The 18,265-nt window shown below is 41.5% G+C and overlaps 1 protein-coding gene across 1 annotated transcript; it reads right to left on the minus strand.

Annotated features, from left to right (window-relative positions):
* Positions 1–13,154: 13,154 nt before the first annotated feature.
* LOC146969345 (uncharacterized) lies at positions 13,155–15,101 on the minus strand. The gene is made up of 7 exons (XM_085759464.1): positions 14,986–15,101; positions 14,783–14,847; positions 14,478–14,662; positions 13,951–14,243; positions 13,677–13,738; positions 13,442–13,590; positions 13,155–13,353 (listed from the first exon to the last, which is right to left on the minus strand). The coding sequence occupies exons 3-7, from the start codon at positions 14,638–14,640 to the stop codon at positions 13,262–13,264; spliced, it is 759 nt and encodes a 252-aa protein (XP_085615590.1). The 5' UTR covers positions 14,641–14,662; positions 14,783–14,847; positions 14,986–15,101; the 3' UTR covers positions 13,155–13,261.
* Positions 15,102–18,265: the final 3,164 nt, after the last annotated feature.

The raw sequence follows: 18,265 nt of genomic DNA on the forward strand, positions 1-18,265 counted from the left end.
GGCTAAAATCCGGCTTGTTTACGATTCTATATGTTTCTGTTCATGAACTTGCACTGTCCCACCCAAATAAATTGAATTGAATTGAATATTCACCAGCCCCAAAAAACTTTAAAAACCTCTACAATTGTGAAAACATTTATATCTAATCAAAGATAAGGGTTATAAATGTATAAAACAATGCATGCCATGAATATCTTAAAATATTTTCGTAGAAATCTGCCCATCAAAGTTGTGACTCTGTTTCCATCAACTCCGTCAGATCTTTTCATAAACCTCATTAAATCAGGCAATAGGATGGCCAGCGATCCCTTTTCATTCTCCCGGCTGTGGTGAATGCATCAATACCACACATGGTCTGGTAAATTTGACATTTTTTGATATTTTAGATGAACAATGTCAATTTTCCTATGGTCACAGCCGGAACATGTCAACACCATCTTTCCCTTATGATACTTTTTTTTAAAACCATAGAGGATTCAATGAAAGTATTTTATTGAGATTATGGAGACAGCTAGCAATAGACAAAAAAACTAGCTAGCTAGCTGCAGTGTTTTTTTCTGCAGAAGGAAAAAATTCCATTCCATCCATTTCGTCAACTCCGTCAGAGTCAACTCCATCAGGTTTTATGTCTGACGGAGTTGACATGTAAGTTGACGGAGTTGACAAATCCACCAATAACCGTTTAATGTGCTAATGTTATACTATTTTCAAACATAGTAAAGGAATAGAATGTTATTTTAGGGTTTTATCTGCACATTTTTGTAGGTATATGCAATTACATTATTTTACAATATACTTATGATAAAGGCTGTGGTCTGCCTATTGAATATTTTTCTTCTCTTTTCTATCTGCTTATTATTGAATAACTTTCCATCACGTGTGTTATATATAGCGCTTGTCTACATGATTGATTGATTGATTGATTGATGTAAAATTTTAAAGGTGCAGTGTGTAGTTTTCACTATTGAAAATATACACACTTCTTATAGAGCGGGTAAGAAGTTCAATGTTGCTTTTTCAAATCAGTTTACTTGGACCATCATACACCTGTGGCAATTTTGTCTTGATATATTTTAAGACATGCTCCATAGGATCCGTGTCCAGAATGCCACAGCATCCAGTCTCTTTGACTCGGACAGTGTGCAAAACCAGTTTTTTTGTTTTTGTTTAGTGGCAAAATAAAAGATAAAGTTTGAAAATGCTAATTTTTAGAAATCTGTGTATTCTTAACAGTGTGAAATTAAGCCTTAAGTTTACATTTTATTGCATATCAGAGTAACTAAACACTATTAAAACATACATCAGAACTTAAGATTCTTGTTAGGCTATTATAAACTTTTAGTGTGTCTGACGGAGTTGACACAAACCAAGTCCTTAAGGTAAACATGTGAATTTGTTAAAAATGTTTTTTAACCTCCAGCCTGCACCTTTACATGGTTAAATAGCACAGATATTTATATACATGAATATATAACTCTTTCAAAAAATATTTTTCAGAATGTGTTTTGTCCCGACTCTCAAGAATCAGTGATGTATGTATCACTAATAAATAATAAGTAAACATAACTTATAAATACTGAGGTGCAGCAGTGATATGTTAGACCGATGTGCTGTTCAGTGAGGAACAGCTCAAGCTCAAGCTGCATTTGAGCTTTGTTGTTCTGGAATTAATGATAGATGCTTTTGATAATGCACCAAAAAATAACAATACTGGAACAAAAGTGTTTTACTATTTCAATAACACTAGGTGGGAAAATGACAACTTCCAGTGGGTTGTTTTATACTAAAACTCCCAATCCACTATTGGGGAACTTGTTTACAATTCATTTTATTCAAGAAACAAACACAGATAATGCACTCACAGTAAAGAGTAAATAAATTGATGTATCTAAATAATTGTCAAATGATGCATAATATGCTATCAAAACAAATTATGGTCAACCATAAAATGTACTTACACAGAGCAATGTTCAAAATGTTTTAATAATATCCTCCCAAAGGCTTCATAAGCTGTGCTCCAATCCCCTTCTCGTGTGATGCCACCTCTTTGCCGAGATCTTTTATAATTTGCCGAGGAGTGAAAGAATGTGATGTGACTGTGACACATTTGATTGGTTGTTGTGATACACACACAAAAAACTGGGGGTTGTACCACTTACTTTGCTCCATTACATCCATCTGCCAGTTACATTTATACCCCACCAGATATTGTGCAGATTCATTGTAATATAGATGATATCATGCCATATGAAATACTTGGTATAAAATGTGGCTATACTACAGTAAATTAAACCACCCAGGATAAGAACAAGAGTGTGATAATAGGGTTCTTTTTTTGTTTGTTTTTTTAGTATTCAACACAACAACAAAAAAATTGTTTTTGTGTATCTTACCTAATCTCACCACCGGTAGTTTCCATCCAGAAATGTCTAATGTTTGTGAAAAATTGTACTTTTTGTTTGACAGTTATGTCCTACTAGGCCTACTTGTTTTGCAGATAAAATGCCTTTTTGTTACAGTAAATTAAACCACCCAGTATTTTTAAAATGGTTAAAATCAGCTATTTATATATTTACATCAGCAAAATAATGATTCAGTAGGCTAGTATGTATTTTGGTTACATTTCCTATTAACCAATGGCTTGTCTTACTTTTCTTTTTTCTTTTTACTTGATTCAGTAGCAGCACAGAAAAACAAGTTCTTGTGTAGGATTAGTTCCTACTTCCTTCATCTAACTTTACCCCTTTGTTATCATTCTACTATCTAATCTCACTGCCACACCTCAATTCTTATCTATGGTTACAATCTACCATTTCTTTTTTGCAACTTCCTTGTACTTACAATTATTATTATACATTACACAATGGCTTTTCTATATTTTCAATGCAAATGGAATTATTTGTCATATAGGAACCATAGACTGTAAAAAATATGGACGTAGCATCCGTGACGTCACTTATTGGTTTTGGGGAGTCATTTTTATGACTCAAATATGGCGGCCTGAACAGCGCCATGTTGGGTTTACCAGCCGAGAACCCGCCCACTGGCCTCGAAGCAGCCTGTCTCCGGGCCACTCCGGACTTGTCACTCGACGTTTCCGCGCCCTAATTGGCCAGAAAGTAAAACGGTAGAGTTTAAAAAAAATTCAGCGTGTGCGGGGGTAGAAACTATCGGTTGAGACCAAAAAACGTAATGGCACCAGGCTTTGATCATGTTTATTGAGGATGTAAAATCGGCGATTTTAACATGGGGGTCTATGGAGATTTGCTGCTTTCTGGTACCAGCCCCCAGCCACAGCCGAGGGGATTGCAGTTTTTGAACGCGGAAGTGAGCTTCACTTCTCAGACCGACAACTGCCCCCTTGAGAGTAACTCGAACATGATACATAAGTTAGTTAGTTATTTATTTGTTTGTTTATTTCGGGCATGTCAATTAGATCATCATCATCATCACACTTCATCTTAGTTCAAATAATACAATACACATGGCCGAAAGGGAAAGTGGGAGAAGCAAAAGCTTATCTAGTCCCGCCCCCGTTACCCACAGAATACATTATCTTCATCATAATACAAATAAAAACAAAAACCTTACCTGAACTGGGGATGAGAAACTAGATCCATATGAATAATACTTATACTTAGACAGTACAATAATAATAATACTTATAAATACCTGTAAAACAAATCCAAAGGGAAAAAAAGAGATACATAAATATTTTATATTAATAATGGACTGGATTTGTTTTCCTCACTTTTTCATTTTGCGAATATTATGTTAAAAAGTAGGACAAGAGGGATTCAAGATGGCAGCTTAGAGAGTGGTTGACTGTGGTTGAGCGCTGCACCACCGCACTGACCGCACTTCACACAAAACTCCGCCCAATTCAATATTTGCAACAACTTCCACATCGTGTATTTTAATATGAGTATTGAGGAGTATTTTTTGAGACCCCAGGACAAGATACCACCAAGAGAAAATCAAAATCCGACCAAGACAAGCAGGCCAGAAGCTATTGCTAACATGCCTGACTCTCCCCCAGAGGAGGAAGAGCAGCAACAGCTACAAGCTAACACCAAGGTTGTCCTTGACCCCACTTTTAGTCAAACTGTTCAGGAAATAACGGCAGTGAAGGAAGAAAAAAGCAGTCGCTCAACTCATAGCCTTGATGTAGAAAAAATATATATAATTTATTAAAAAAGGACCGACGTAGGGACGAAGGGAGTCGAAGGGAGTCGAAGGGAGTCGAGCCAAGACAACATCAGTATAAACAAGGTGATTAACCTCATCCAAATTGTCACAATGCATGCCACAAACAATAATACAAAAATTGTATAGAAAATCTAATGGACACCACCATAATGCGGTGCCAAAAAAATGCAAAAAATACAACCACAACACAAAATGCATAGAAAAATTTGTTTGCAAAGATGTCTATGTAGGCTACGTAAGAATACGAGACCCAATCTATAAATAAAAGAGATAAATAACAATTAGTAGGAATGGGTGTCTGCTATAAACGATATAAAAACTGCGGAGAAATATGAGAAAACAAAACTCCAGAGGGTAAAGTATCTAGCAGAACCAAAAAACAACATCGGACATGTATTGTCAAGTACAGTCAAAAATAAATAAATTGCACAGTCAGGAAATAACGGCAAACAATATCCCAAACAATACAGGCCCACGCCCAGCAGATGAAAAAGATCGAGGAGAGAACCGATAAAATGTCTGGGTTACTGGTTTACCAGAAGACGTTGAGGAGTAACCCAACAAAGTTTTTCGAGAGCTGGATACCCAACCTGCTCGGGATGAAGACGAAAGCCGGCCGCATTAAAATTGAAAGAGCTCACCACACCCTAGCACCCAAGCCGGGACCGAACCAGCGACCACAACCCGTCCTTTTTTTTTTTTTTTTTTTTAAGTATATTTTTTGGCGTTTTTGCCTTTATTTGACAGCACATGAGATAGACAGGAAAGGCGGAGGCAGAGAGAGGGGGTATGACATGCAGGAAAGGTCTGCCCAATGTGGGAATCGAACCGGGGACGCCTGCGTTGGGGCGGCCGCCTTAACCACTGCGCCACGCACCGCCCCTCACGACCCGTCCTGATCAGATTTTCACAACAAAAGCGGGACCGTGAAGCACCATCATGTTTTTCCAGGATTTGAGGATGTGAACACTGGGGCTAAATACATGATGCTCTATACAGCTACGCAGAAAATAATCCATGGTGGGTAGGCCAAAAGCTTTGACTCCCCTGCTAAAACAGTGGCTTTTGTTGACACTCTCAGATGAACTACGTAGTCACCAGCCAATCCATTTATGTTTATGGGTAGGTTATCTATCTGGATCAAAAGGTTGTTTTGAACTTAGTTTATTTGTGGGCGGATCATATATATCTACCTTGTGTGATTAATGACGATAGCTCACAAAGCTAAAACTGAGCAATTTCAAATGATAATCTTTGCCCTACCGTCCTATGTTTATGGTGATCATCATGGGACTGATAACGTGATGTGTAAACCAATGTTACAGAGAGTATTCTAATTTGTTTTTGTGGCGGGATGGAGCACTTTTTATTATTATTATTTTGTTTTTATTGGTCTGCTTATCCTTGTCTAAGGGTGGATATTATATGATGACATATATGATGAATATGTTTAACCACTCCTTTGAATGAGGCACCCACCCACCATCACTAAGGGAAGCTAATTTCACTGATTCTCAAAAAAGGTAAATGCCCTGAGGATTGTGCCGATCTCGCTGCTGAATGTGGATTTTAAAATCCTTTCCAAAGTCTTGGTAAGACGCTTAGAAAACCTTCTACCATTTATAGTGAAGGAAGATCAAACTGGCTTTATTAAGGGCCGTAATTCTTATAACAACATTAGAAGATTGTTAATTATCCAGTTATCTAAACAGCAGACAATAGATGGTCTTGTGATTTACCTGGATGCGGAAAAAGCTTTTGACTGCGTCGAATGGTCTTATTTATTTTTTACACTTGATCGGTTCAGCTTAGGTGATGACTTTGTTAGATGTGTGAAGGTCCTGTATACAGAACAAATGGCTGCAGTTCTAACCAACGGATTTTGTAGTCCAGAGGGGCAGCAGACAGGGCGGTCCTCTGTCACCACTTTTATTTGCAGTGGCCATTGAGCCTTTAGCGGAAGCTATCAGGCGAGACCCTTTAATGGTTGGACTGGATGTGGGAGAAAAATCTCATAAAATTTCATTATATACAGACAATGTGTTGTTGTTTATGTTAAGCCCCTCTGTATCAGTCCCTCGTCTTTCGTCGGTTTGCTGCCTTTTCCGAATCTCACTTATGAAAATGAATGTCCTTCCGGATCTGCTCTATCCAATACAAATGATTCCCATCTTATTCAATCATAAAATAGTGAAAAAAACTCAATGGTTGGTTTAGCTCATTTATTTGGATTAAACAAAGACCACGGATCAGGATGTCAGTGTTGCAGTCATCAAGTGCTATGGGCGGGCTGGAACTCCCAGATATTAAGAGATATCAATTGAGTGCCCATTTAAGATTTAACATAGCTGATTGGATTAAAGATGATGCTTCCTCAATCTGGCTTGATATCGAGAAGTCCTTATCCAACTGTTGATGAAGGAGAAGATCTGTATTTGGGCCACTGAGTTGTCCCACACCACTTAATAAAAATAAACTTTGAACTCAAAATGAAATGCTGGAAAAGATGGATCTGAAGTAGAGTTGTCTTTAATTCACTTATGAACAAAGTAAAGGAAAAACAACCCGAGTTGCATACATAGACAAAAGATAAGAAAATAAAAGTAAGGAACTTCATGCAAGGCATGATGGTGGTGTCAAAAAATGGCATTTTGGGCCCAAAATTCAAACTTCTCCAAACTCGAATATATCATCCGGGGGGCCGAGTGGAGTCCAACGCAGAAGGTTTGGTTGAAATCGGGCCAGTGGTTTTGGAGAAAATTGAATTACTTTTTCCTTCTGTAATTTATAAGATAACTCAAACGAGAAAAACTCGTTCTCTATCCAGTCTGTCATTGTGTCAACAACTGCCATCTGTGCGCAGTGCTGGATTGATAAGCACCTTCATTCCAAACGTATCACATAGCCTACAGACGCTGTCAAAAGTCACTGTAGTTTACTTTCAAAATTTGTTGTTCGTATACATACATTTTTACACACACTAAACCTTCAGTAGATTAGAACTAATGAGACCTGACTTTTAGATAAGTTTGGACTACAACCCATTCACCTGTCTTCACCTTGTTGCAGGTGTGAGACCTGTTATATGTATGAGTTATGACAAAATGTGAGGGAAAAAATGAAGGGATCTGCTTAATATGTATTCTTTATGTAGATGTTAATTTTTTAATTAATAATTCATTTATTACATAGTTGCAGACAAACAATATATGAATAGTGTGAACAACCCCTGTTTAAGAATAATTCAGTAATTTAAGGTAGAGTCTGTAGGTTTGTTCATTGCAGTTTGTAAACACAACATTCAAACTGAGACCCTCCTCTTGGGATCAACTTCACACGCCCCTGACAGCAGTTGGTAAGGACTTGCCCATGTTCAACTACAGTCCGGGTGAAGCACTGGAGCGTCAGGCCCATACCCAGCCCCCATTGGCAACGGGAGTCTCAAAGGCCATGAGTAGGAGGGCTGCTGTGGTAAGCACGAAAGCGCAGGGTGCGGGTGCTGTATTTCCTTTTCTTGCTGGTAAGTCTGTATCCACCATTTCTCCCAACTTGACGCCATCAAGGTAGCTATTATTTGCTATTGCTATTTTATTATGTATAGTTTGTTCTTTATATTTTACTATTTTATTATGTATAGTTTATATTCTTATTCTTTATATTCTTATACTATATGTTGTTATCGTCAATGTGTGTCTGTGTAATGCTGCTGCTGCACTGTAATTTGCCAGATTGGGATCAATAAAGTATATCTATCTATCTATCTAGTGTATCTATCTATCTATCCTGGTGGTAGTTCATATGCAAACCCATAATGCCACACACACAACTGCGCTCTGACATTGGCTTGGGAAAACATACCGACAGCGGCGCCGGATTCATTTTAGAGGTGGGGGGGCCATGGAGTTTGGGTTGTTACGGGGCATAGATTTACACACTCACTGTCGGTCGGTAGCGTCCGGCCGTGATGCGTAATACCAGCATAATGCGTAATCAGCTTTTGTAAAAGTCGAAAGTCGAAGTAGGGTACTGTAACAGTTTATGAGCACTCAAGTCTGTGGCGCATCAGTCTGCAGCGGCTACTTTTCACCTCTTATTCTTGTCATTCATGTTTTAATAATAGGAACAATGCTTAAGGTCAACACCTGCTAAGACAGACGTTTGGACTTTATGTAGCTGAATAACTTTGTCTCAGTCCGTGACTGTGCTCGCTTCATATGGACAGCTGTTATAGACCACTCGGGCCAGCTGTGGTCACATGAGTTATTACAATGTTTCTATTTTGTTGTTTTTGCGCATCTCTTCTTTTTCTCACAAGTTATGGTTTTTACTGGCAAAACGAGCCAGTTAGAAATAAATAAAGGAAAAGAAAAAATAATATCCAGGAGACTTTGTCCTGTCCTCAGGACGTGAGTGAGGGAGGATCAGCTGGTAGAGATGTCTGTCACTGTCAGCTGCACATCTGTCAGCAGGTCCGCTCGGCCGCTCCACACTTCACAAATTTTAGGAATAAGCTAGATGTTGATTCTGTAAACAGACAGTGACATGCTGGAAAAAAACAGACACATAGCCTACTCGTCCTCGTTAATATTGATTAGTAACGTCATAAATCTCTCGCCGCTGTAGTCCGGTTCATCACCTGTCTTTGTGGGTGTGTAGGCTACGTCATCTCCAGGTGAAACAACTGTAACAACTGTAAAACACCTGGAATTGATAATAACTAAAGGCATATCACCAAATCTGAACTAGGCTATTAACACGTCAGGTTAATTCATCTTTTCCTCGCATTTTTTTTCAAAGTAAACTTCCCTTCGCTCACCGGCAGAGCAGAAGTTGCACTTTCTGAGATGGTGCACTTGGTCCACAGTGTTTGTGGATGGAGCCTGAGAAGGTGACGAAGGTGAAGGTGACACTGCTCGGACAAGCGGAGGGAGGACGACGGAAGCTGGAGAAGCTCCGCTCTCACGTGGGCACCTGGCCAGAGAGACTTGAATTTGGGACTATGGGCTGCATAGACAGAGTAGCATTAGATTTGATTTAAAATGAAAGATTCTTCTATGTTTTACTGGTTTATTTCATTTGATGTGGGTGGGACCGGGGGAATTATTGAAACCGGGATAGCGGCCTGTGGTGATCAGCGACCGGTAGAGCAGGGCAGGGCCGTAAAGTGGGGGGGCCAATGGCCCCCTGGCCCCCCCCATTCCGGCGCCATTGCATACCGACATACAGACACAGTCACCACCACACATGAGTAGGAGCCCATTGGTGATGATAAAGCAGGATTTCTTTATATACAAGTCTATATTATATTTTTAGGAAAATATACTCTACCTTTAAAGGGACTATGAGGAGTTTCGGAAAGCGAAGTGTTTTCACACTACATTTCCCATGAGCCTCCGCACGCACTGTGAAATTCTTGGACCACCGCAAGACTGATGAAAGCCAAAGCATTCCCAAAAATGTTTTCATTAATCAAGAACAAAGGTCGCAGGAAGGAATTGAAAAGTTGTATAAGTATGTCTACAAAAAAGAAGAAGGAGAAGAGAAAGAGAAAAAGAAGGGAAAAAAGAAAAGATAGATAGACGAGTGGTGTCCACTGCTATTTTGTTTGTTTTCTTGTTACTACTATGTTTCATCATCTTTAATATTTTGAAATAGAGTATAATATTGGTGTTGAAGTAAGCCAATGTAATTATAACAACAGAGAGGGGCAGGTACTATAAGTTTTCTTCATCCTGCTCCTTTTCATTCATGGTGACAATGTGTACATTATGTAAATATGTGGAACCCTGTGAAGAATGTATACCATGAATGGAATAAATCAAAATGAAATGAAATGAAATCAGACACCGTCGTAGTTCCAACCATAAGCGATGCCAACTAGCAATCCTGCGGCGTTATTCCCATGACCCGCCAGGCAGCGTCCGGGAAACCAAAACTAGGAAATGCTGGGCGAGTCGAAAATGGACCCATTAAGGTCCGGGTATAAAAGTATAATCCGTTTTTTCGTTTTAAAACAAAAACGGAAAAACGGAAACAGCGCCCCTTTTTCCTTTTTTCATTTTAAAACAAAAACGGAAAAACGGTTTTTGCTGGGTTTTTGCTGTCAGCATAAAAAACGAGAAAACGAAAAAACCAAAACCAAATAACGGCCGAAATTTGGTTTTTGCAAATTCATTTTGTCGTTTTTCGTTTCTTTTTTTTAATGAATATGATATGACGGCGGACAGACCGGAAGCGGAAGTGAAGTGTAAAACCGTCAAAATAATAGTTTAGCGTGCTGGCGCTAACTTCTTAGCGTATTGACTACCGTCTTCTTTCTACACCATATATGGTTCACTTTTTTTTTTTCAGCTGGTTGTTTGGAAGAACGTGGTTGTTTGGAAGAACGTGTTAGGCCTATTATTATAATTTTAGCCGATTGTGTGAATGCACTTACTGTGGAAACGTTTACGTACGTCCCCTGCCTAAATTAATAACATCAAGTCAGCAGAGGTCCCCATCACCCACAGTCAATACTAGGTGTCCTGACACTGCAGGTCTGCAGCCAGACTGTCTTGAACTTTTACAGTCTATGGTCTTGAATGATTTTGAGAACTTGTGACTTAAGTGCAGTTGTTTAGCCACAGGGTGGCCCAGTTTTTACATGAATAGTAGACCTCAGTGCTGGCGGATGATGGGCCGGCCAACACAGCCAGGCTCTGTGTTCATATGCGGCTCAACAAAAACTAAATCCCCGGACAGACCCAACTGGTGTCACGGCGGTGATGAGCTGCGCCTGTGATCACTTCATTTCAGTCGGGAGGAGCAGGTTGATTTACAGTGGAAACCGCTTATAGTGATCACGGATACAGTAGATCAAAAGGCTTGGGGCGGAATCATAGGCTATGTTGTTTTAGGCTAATTTGTTTATAGTAATCAAGAAATCCGCTTTAGTGCTCATTTTTGTTCATTTTATGGATGAAAACATGCGCAAAAACAATTTAAAAACTACGTGTAGCCTATTCATTTTATGTTCGGCGGTGTCCCTTTGATGTGCACTGCTGCAGCAGCCCGCACACGTCGCCGTGCTGTGTTGTTGTGCTGTGCGTCAGCTGGATGGCTGACACATGACTGTGGGTGCAGCGCGGCTGTTTGTGTTGTCTGTCAATGAATGAAACCTATCGACTTTATATCGACCGCAGACGTCAGGAATAGATTATAGGCCTAACACGTTCTTCCAAACAACCAGCTGTTATAGTTTCACAGAAGTGTAAAAAAAAAAAAAAAAAAAAAAAAGTGTAGAAAGAGGACGGCAGTCTATAATATACGCTAAGAAGTTAGCTCCAGCACGCTAAACTATTATTTTGACGGTTTTACACTTCACTTCACTTCCGCTTCCGGTCTGTCCGCCGTCATATCATAGCCTACTCATAAAAAAAAAGAAACGAAAAACGACAAAATGAATTTGCAAAAACCAAATTTCGGCCGTTATTTGGTTTTGGTTTTTTCGTTTTCTCGTTTTTTATGCTGACAGCAAAAACCGTTTTTCCATTTTTGTTTTAAAATGAAAAAAGGAAAAAGGGGCGCTGTTTCCGTTTTTCCGTTTTTGTTTTAAAACGAAAAAACGGATTATACTTTTATACCCGGACCCATTAACATGTGTGGGTAATGTAGATTCATCCACATTATCATAATGAAAAAGTAAAGGTATGAGGAAATATTTGCAATGCAGGGAGAATTTGGATAAAAACAAGAAAAATATATATTTTTTAAAAAGCCAAAATGGGAAATAACAATGAAATAAAATACAAAACAGCAATACAACAACAGTTTTTACTCGTACACAGTAAGATTGAAGAGAATAAAGTTTACGTAGGAGTCTAACCCCCATCAGAGCCCTGGATGTGGTTTACCCAATTATTCCATTTGAATATGTTGAGACCTAGTTTGTTCATTAGTCAGGAGATAGGTGTGTGCCCATATAAAGGCAGAGCAATGTCAGTGCAGGTCAAATTTGCACATTGCTGCCACTCTCTTCCGCAGCCACTGCATGTGAGACAGAATTGAGTGGGTTTGCTCACCAGCTGTGCGCTTGGTTGTGACAAAGTGAATAAGATGAAATCAACAAATCTACACAAGGAGCCCTCAGGTGTATTATTTTCTTGTGTGATTTTCACAATTTATTTAACCTTCCATCATTCTCTTAAGCCTTCAAATACATGTATATTATCTTGAATGACAAATCTGAATCACTGACCCTATTGAGAACAACTGACGGAGAAAGTTGGTTTGATGAAATGATGAGACAGGATCTAATTGGCTGTATAGATCATCAGTGCCTTTAATGGAAGTCTATTCCTTATACAGCAATACATACATGTTTTCATATCCACTTCAAATTAAGTTTTTGTATCCTGATCATCTTGAAGATTTATCATTTCCTTCCAAAATTAAAATACATTACAAAAATACAGACAGGCTCACAGAATACACATACGTTGGATAATTTAAAAACATATAAATAAGAAAGTGGCTGGATTATCATACTGGACGTTGTTCATACACTGTATGTTTCATCTTCATGTTCAATGTTTTTCTTACTGAAATTATTCCTCTGTCAAAAGACTGCTTTTATTTTTATTTTAAATGTTATAGTTACTCAATCACATCCTTTTTTTTTTCTTTTTTTTCTCTTTTTGTTCGTTTTACAAAACATTGTGTTTAAACTGCATTTGTAATTGGTTAAATAAGTAGTATCATGGTTTTATTTATAATTTCTCAAAATTTTGGCCTATAAAATTGCAGATTTGATCATGTTTTCAATTCAGTAGATCAGCTGTAGATCAGATCAGTTGTCTTTTCATGTCCAATCTTTTTGGACAATAGAAAAGGATCTTGCAATCAATCTTTGATATGAAGGTGTGTGGTCACTTAAAATAAAAAATTAAAATACAATATCTAACCATATAACATTTGTGATCCTCCTGGATCTTCAATGAGAACAATGTCCTTATTCATTCCAGTGATAGCAGTCATCTCCTAACTGGATTTCACCTGGACATCAGTGTCAGCATTACTGCTGGCTTGATAGCAGCCATGATGTCAACACCAGGCAGAAAGCAGAGATGAGACTGACACTTTTGTGGCTGATCGCACCCGACACATCTGTAAATTAAATGGAAATTTTAAAAAAATGCTTTAACAAATGGTCATGTGCATGATATAACATTTTAGTTCATTCAATAGTACTTACCTGTGCCCTCCACAGACACAGAAGAAGCCTCAACGTTGAAGGCTGTGATGTTTGAAGCTGCATTGATCAACACATTTCCAATCTGAGTGTTATTAGGAACAGATGTAGATGCAAAGCCAACATCCATGTTGTTTATGATGGATCCATTACTGCAAAAGAAAGTTTAACAAAATGCATTTATTTGAATGAAGTTCACACAAATATTGTTAAGATTCTGTCAACAACAGCAAATTACCTGAATGACACCACAGTCAATGAGCGGAATGAAGAAAATGCTTGTTGGTAGAAGGGTTCAAGCTGCAGACATAAAAATAGTTAATACATTTATTGGTTTATTTATGTGCATTTGTGTGTAATATTTTCCATCCATTATGCTCTTGCATGATTAGGAATTATTAATATTTACTCTTAAATGTTGAATTGTATTTATGTTTGCATGAGACTAAATTGTTTTTGAAATGATGGCATATTATACAGGCTATTGGTTTTCATTCAAGATGCAGACTTACCGTTGTCCTAATCAGTGAGGCTCGAGTTGTAAATGCTGCAGATGTTGAATTCGCCAAGTCACTTGTAAATGTCTCTCCAACAGACCTGAAAGTCAACCGCCTTGTTGTGATTGCTTCAGCAGTCGTTGCTGCAGGTGTGGTTGCGAGAGTTGTTGTGTTTGTAGACACAGCTGTAGTGTTCGATGGTGGCACTGCTGTAGTATTTGAAGTTGGTGCTTCTGTAGTATTCGAAGTTGGTGCTGCTGTAGTATTCGAAATTGGGGCTGCTGTTGTTGCTGTTGTTATGTTCCTTGCTGTTCAAAACAGGAAAGCCAACAATTTTATGGCGATTGAAAAAGAATCCTAGAAACCCCTCCCTCTTATTGCAGTACATACAACTAGCATTGCTATTTTCATATGAAATTCAGAATTATATCACGTTGTCCTAGGGGAATAGATATAACTCTTTGAATTACTGACAGAAATGTCAATTCTGTTGTTGCCCAACAATTTTTTATAACTATAAGAGTAAATGATTGTTTACTTACCAAGTACTTGGATGGAGTTAGTTTCAACTGTGAGATTGAAGGTGTTGTTTGGGTTATTCACAGCTTCTACTAATGCTTCCGTAACAGCATCATTCTGAGGGATCTCTTCAGCTGAGGCAGTTTCGTTGAACTCAATCCCCACCTCTGCTTCAGTATTTTCCATTCGTGTTCTGGCTACAGCACGTCTGCATCAAAAAAAAAAAAAAAAGAAAAGAAGGAAATACCACTTTAGATTATTAAATTTACTCAATTTAAAATTATTCTATTTTTGGTCAAGGAAAGTCTCCCAAACTTCTAAATGTTACCTAAATTCTATGACAAAGGTGCGGATGAAAAGAGTGCCAAATCTATCCCTGTAGATTACATCGTACTGTGGAAAGGAAGACAAATAGACAAATATTTTAGTACAAATTAATAATATGATATACTTCAAATTAACAGAAATAGCTAAATTAGTTAATGCAGCATGAAAAATTATCACAAATGTGACCATTTTAAAAATACTTACAACTTGTACAATTCTTGCTTCAAGAGCCTGAAATTGTGGACTGTCTTTGTCGTTCAGTTCTTCTACGAATGGTTCTTCTATGGTTGCAGCAAGAACCACAACTGGTGGGGGAGCTGGCGCAGCTGTTGGCGCTGCAGTTGGCGCAGCTGTTGGCGCAGCTGTTGGCGCAGCTGTTGGCGCTGCAGTTGGCGCTGTTGTTGTCGTGGCTCCAGTGGTGGTTGTGGCTCCAGTGGTGGTTGTGGCTCCAGTGGTTGTCGTGGCTCCAGTGGTTGTCGTGGCTCCAGTGGTGGTTGTGGCTCCAGTGGTGGTTGTGGCTCCAGTGGTTGTCGTGGCTCCAGTGGTTGTCGTGGCTCCAGTGGTGGTTGTGGCTCCAGTGGTGGTCGTGGCTCCAGTGGTTGTCGTGGCTGCAGTGGTGGTCGTGGCTCCAGTGGTGGTCGTGGCTCCAGTGGTTGTCGTGGCTCCAGTGGTGGTCGTGGCTCCAGTGGTTGTCGTGGCTCCAGTGGTTGTCGTGGCTCCAGTGGTTGTCGTGGCTCCAGTGGTTGTCGTGGCTCCAGTGGTGGTCGTGGCTCCAGTGGTTGTCGTGGCTCCAGTGGTTGTCGTGGCTCCAGTGGTTGTCGTGGCTCCAGTGGTGGTTGTGGCTCCAGTGGTTGTCGTGGCTCCAGTGGTTGTCGTGGCTCCAGTGGTGGTTGTGGCTCCAGTGGTTGTCGTGGCTCCAGTGGTTGTCGTGGCTCCAGTGGTGGTTGTGGCTCCAGTGGTTGTCGTGGCTCCAGTGGTGGTTGTGGCTCCAGTGGTTGTCGTGGCTCCAGTGGTTGTCGTGGCTCCAGTGGTGGTTGTGGCTCCAGTGGTTGTCGTGGCTCCAGTGGTTGTCGTGGCTCCAGTGGTTGTCGTGGCTCCAGTGGTTGTCGTGGCTCCAGTGGTTGTCGTGGCTCCAGTGGTGGTTGTGGCTCCAGTGGTGGTTGTGGCTCCAGTGGTTGTCGTGGCTCCAGTGGTTGTCGTGGCTCCAGTGGTGGTTGTGGCTCCAGTGGTTGTCGTGGCTCCAGTGGTGGTCGTGGCTCCAGTGGTTGTCGTGGCTCCAGTGGTTGTCGTGGCTCCAGTGGTTGTCGTGGCTCCAGTGGTGGTTGTGGCTCCAGTGGCTGTCGTGGCTCCAGTGGTTGTTGTGGCTCCAGTGGTTGTCGTGGCTCCAGTGGTGGTTGTGGCTCCAGTGGTTGTCGTGGCTCCAGTGGTGGTTGTGGCTCCAGTGGTTGTCGTGGCTCCAGTGGTTGTTGTGGCTCCAGTGGTTGTCGTGGCTCCAGTGGTGGTCGTGGCTCCAGTGGTTGTCGTGGCTCCAGTGGTTGTCGTGGCTCCAGTGGTTGTCGTGGCTCCAGTGGTGGTTGTGGCTCCAGTGGTGGTTGTGGCTCCAGTGGTGGTTGTGGCTCCAGTGGTTGTCGTGGCTCCAGTGGTTGTCGTGGCTCCAGTGGTGGTCGTGGCTTCAGTGGTGGTCGTGGCTCCAGTGGTGGTTGTGGCTCCAGTGGTTGTCGTGGCTCCAGTGGAGGTTGTGGCTCCAGTGGTTGTCGTGGCTCCAGTGGTGGTCGTGGCTCCAGTGGTTGTCGTGGCTCCAGTGGTTGTCGTGGCTCCAGTGGTTGTCGTGGCTCCAGTGGTTGTCGTGGCTCCAGTGGTGGTTGTGGCTCCAGTGGTGGTTGTGGCTCCAGTGGTTGTCGTGGCTCCAGTGGTGGTCGTGGCTCCAGTGGTTGTCGTGGCTCCAGTGGTTGTCGTGGCTCCAGTGGTTGTCGTGGCTCCAGTGGTGGTTGTGGCTCCAGTGGTGGTTGTGGCTCCAGTGGTTGTCGTGGCTCCAGTGGTGGTCGTGGCTTCAGTGGTGGTCGTGGCTCCAGTGGTGGTTGTGGCTTCAGTGGTTGTCGTGGCTCCAGTGGTTGTCGTGGCTCCAGTGGTTGTCGTGGCTCCAGTGGTGGTTGTGGCTCCAGTGGTGGTCGTGGCTCCAGTGGTGGTCGTGGCTTCTGTGGTTGTCGTGGCTCCAGTGGTGGTTGTGGCTCCAGTGGTTGTCGTGGCTCCAGTGGTTGTCGTGGCTCCAGTGGTGGTTGTGGCTTCAGTGGTTGTCGTGGCTCCAGTGGTGGTTGTGGCTCCAGTGGTTGTCGTGGCTCCAGTGGTGGTCGTGGCTCCAGTGGTGGTCGTGGCTCCAGTGGTGGTCGTGGCTTCAGTGGTTGTCGTGGCTCCAGTGGTGGTCGTGGCTCCAGTGGTTGTCGTGGCTCCAGTGGTGGTCGTGGCTTCAGTGGTTGTCGTGGCTCCAGTGGTGGTCGTGGCTCCAGTGGTGGTCGTGGCTCCAGTGGTGGTCGTGGCTCCAGTGGTTGTCGTGGCTCCAGTGGTGGTCGTGGCTCCAGTGGTTGTCGTGGCTCCAGTGGTGGTCGTGGCTCCAGTGGTTGTCGTGGCTCCAGTGGTGGTTGTGGCTTCAGTGGTTGTCGTGGCTCCAGTGGTTGTCGTGGCTCCAGTGGTGGTTGTGGCTCCAGTGGTTGTCGTGGCTCCAGTGGTGGTTGTGGCTCCAGTGGTTGTCGTGGCTCCAGTGGTGGTTGTGGCTTCAGTGGTGGTCGTGGCTCCAGTGGTGGTTGTGGCTTCAGTGGTGGTCGTGGCTCCAGTGGTGGTTGTGGCTCCAGTGGTTGTCGTGGCTCCAGTGGTTGTTGTGGCTACGGTTGTTGCTTGTGCAGTAGCAAGCTCAATGGCCACTGTTTTTAATGAACAGAAGAATTAGTTTGTTTAAAGTAACCAAGCAGCGTGAAAACCTTCACGTTATATTTCAAGGGTTTGCTTACCTGCAAGTATCAGCAAACTTGATAAAAGTCGTCCAAAACCCATTGTGTCTGCTCTCCCTTTGACCTGAAATATTGGACAGGACAGTTACTTTCTCACATTAACCAGCTGGTTTAGCATAACACAAACACATGCACACCTACTAACATAATTTAAAGCATTAAAAGGGCTGCTAGCAAGTTCACAAGCCTTGATGGAAAAAACTTGTTCATCTTTAGCTTTAACAGTTGAAGGGGCTTTAGTTGCACATCAGCTTGAATGTGTTTAATAACTTATTATATCTAATGTTCAATTCATCATGACTATTTAAAATCCATGATGATTTTCCTATGCACATTATGCAAGTTGTTTTGCTGATTTATAATCTGTACAAGCTTTATTTGCACCTTTGTCACAGAGTTCAATTTCTGAAACACCTGCTCCTCCAAACATAGAATTTAATAATACATTATAATTTAGTGAAAGACCGCTTTACAGAAACATA

The sequence above is a fragment of the Trachurus japonicus genome, chromosome 18 (genome assembly GCF_045865225.1).
Source record: "Trachurus japonicus isolate A0001 chromosome 18, Traja_1.0".
Taxonomy (NCBI): domain Eukaryota; kingdom Metazoa; phylum Chordata; class Actinopteri; order Carangiformes; family Carangidae; genus Trachurus; species Trachurus japonicus.

Excerpts from the sequence above, each read along its gene's own strand:
- LOC146969345 (XM_085759464.1), bottom strand. The coding sequence starts at position 14,640 with ATGGAAAATACTGAAGCAGAGGTGGGGATTGAGTTCAACGAAACTGCC. Across the intron at positions 14,244-14,477 it reads TAACTCCATCCAAGTACTTG|CAAGGAACATAACAACAGCA; the intron begins GTAAGTAAACAA and ends TGTTTTGAACAG. Across the intron at positions 13,354-13,441 it reads TGTGTCTGTGGAGGGCACAG|ATGTGTCGGGTGCGATCAGC; the intron begins GTAAGTACTATT and ends TTTAATTTACAG.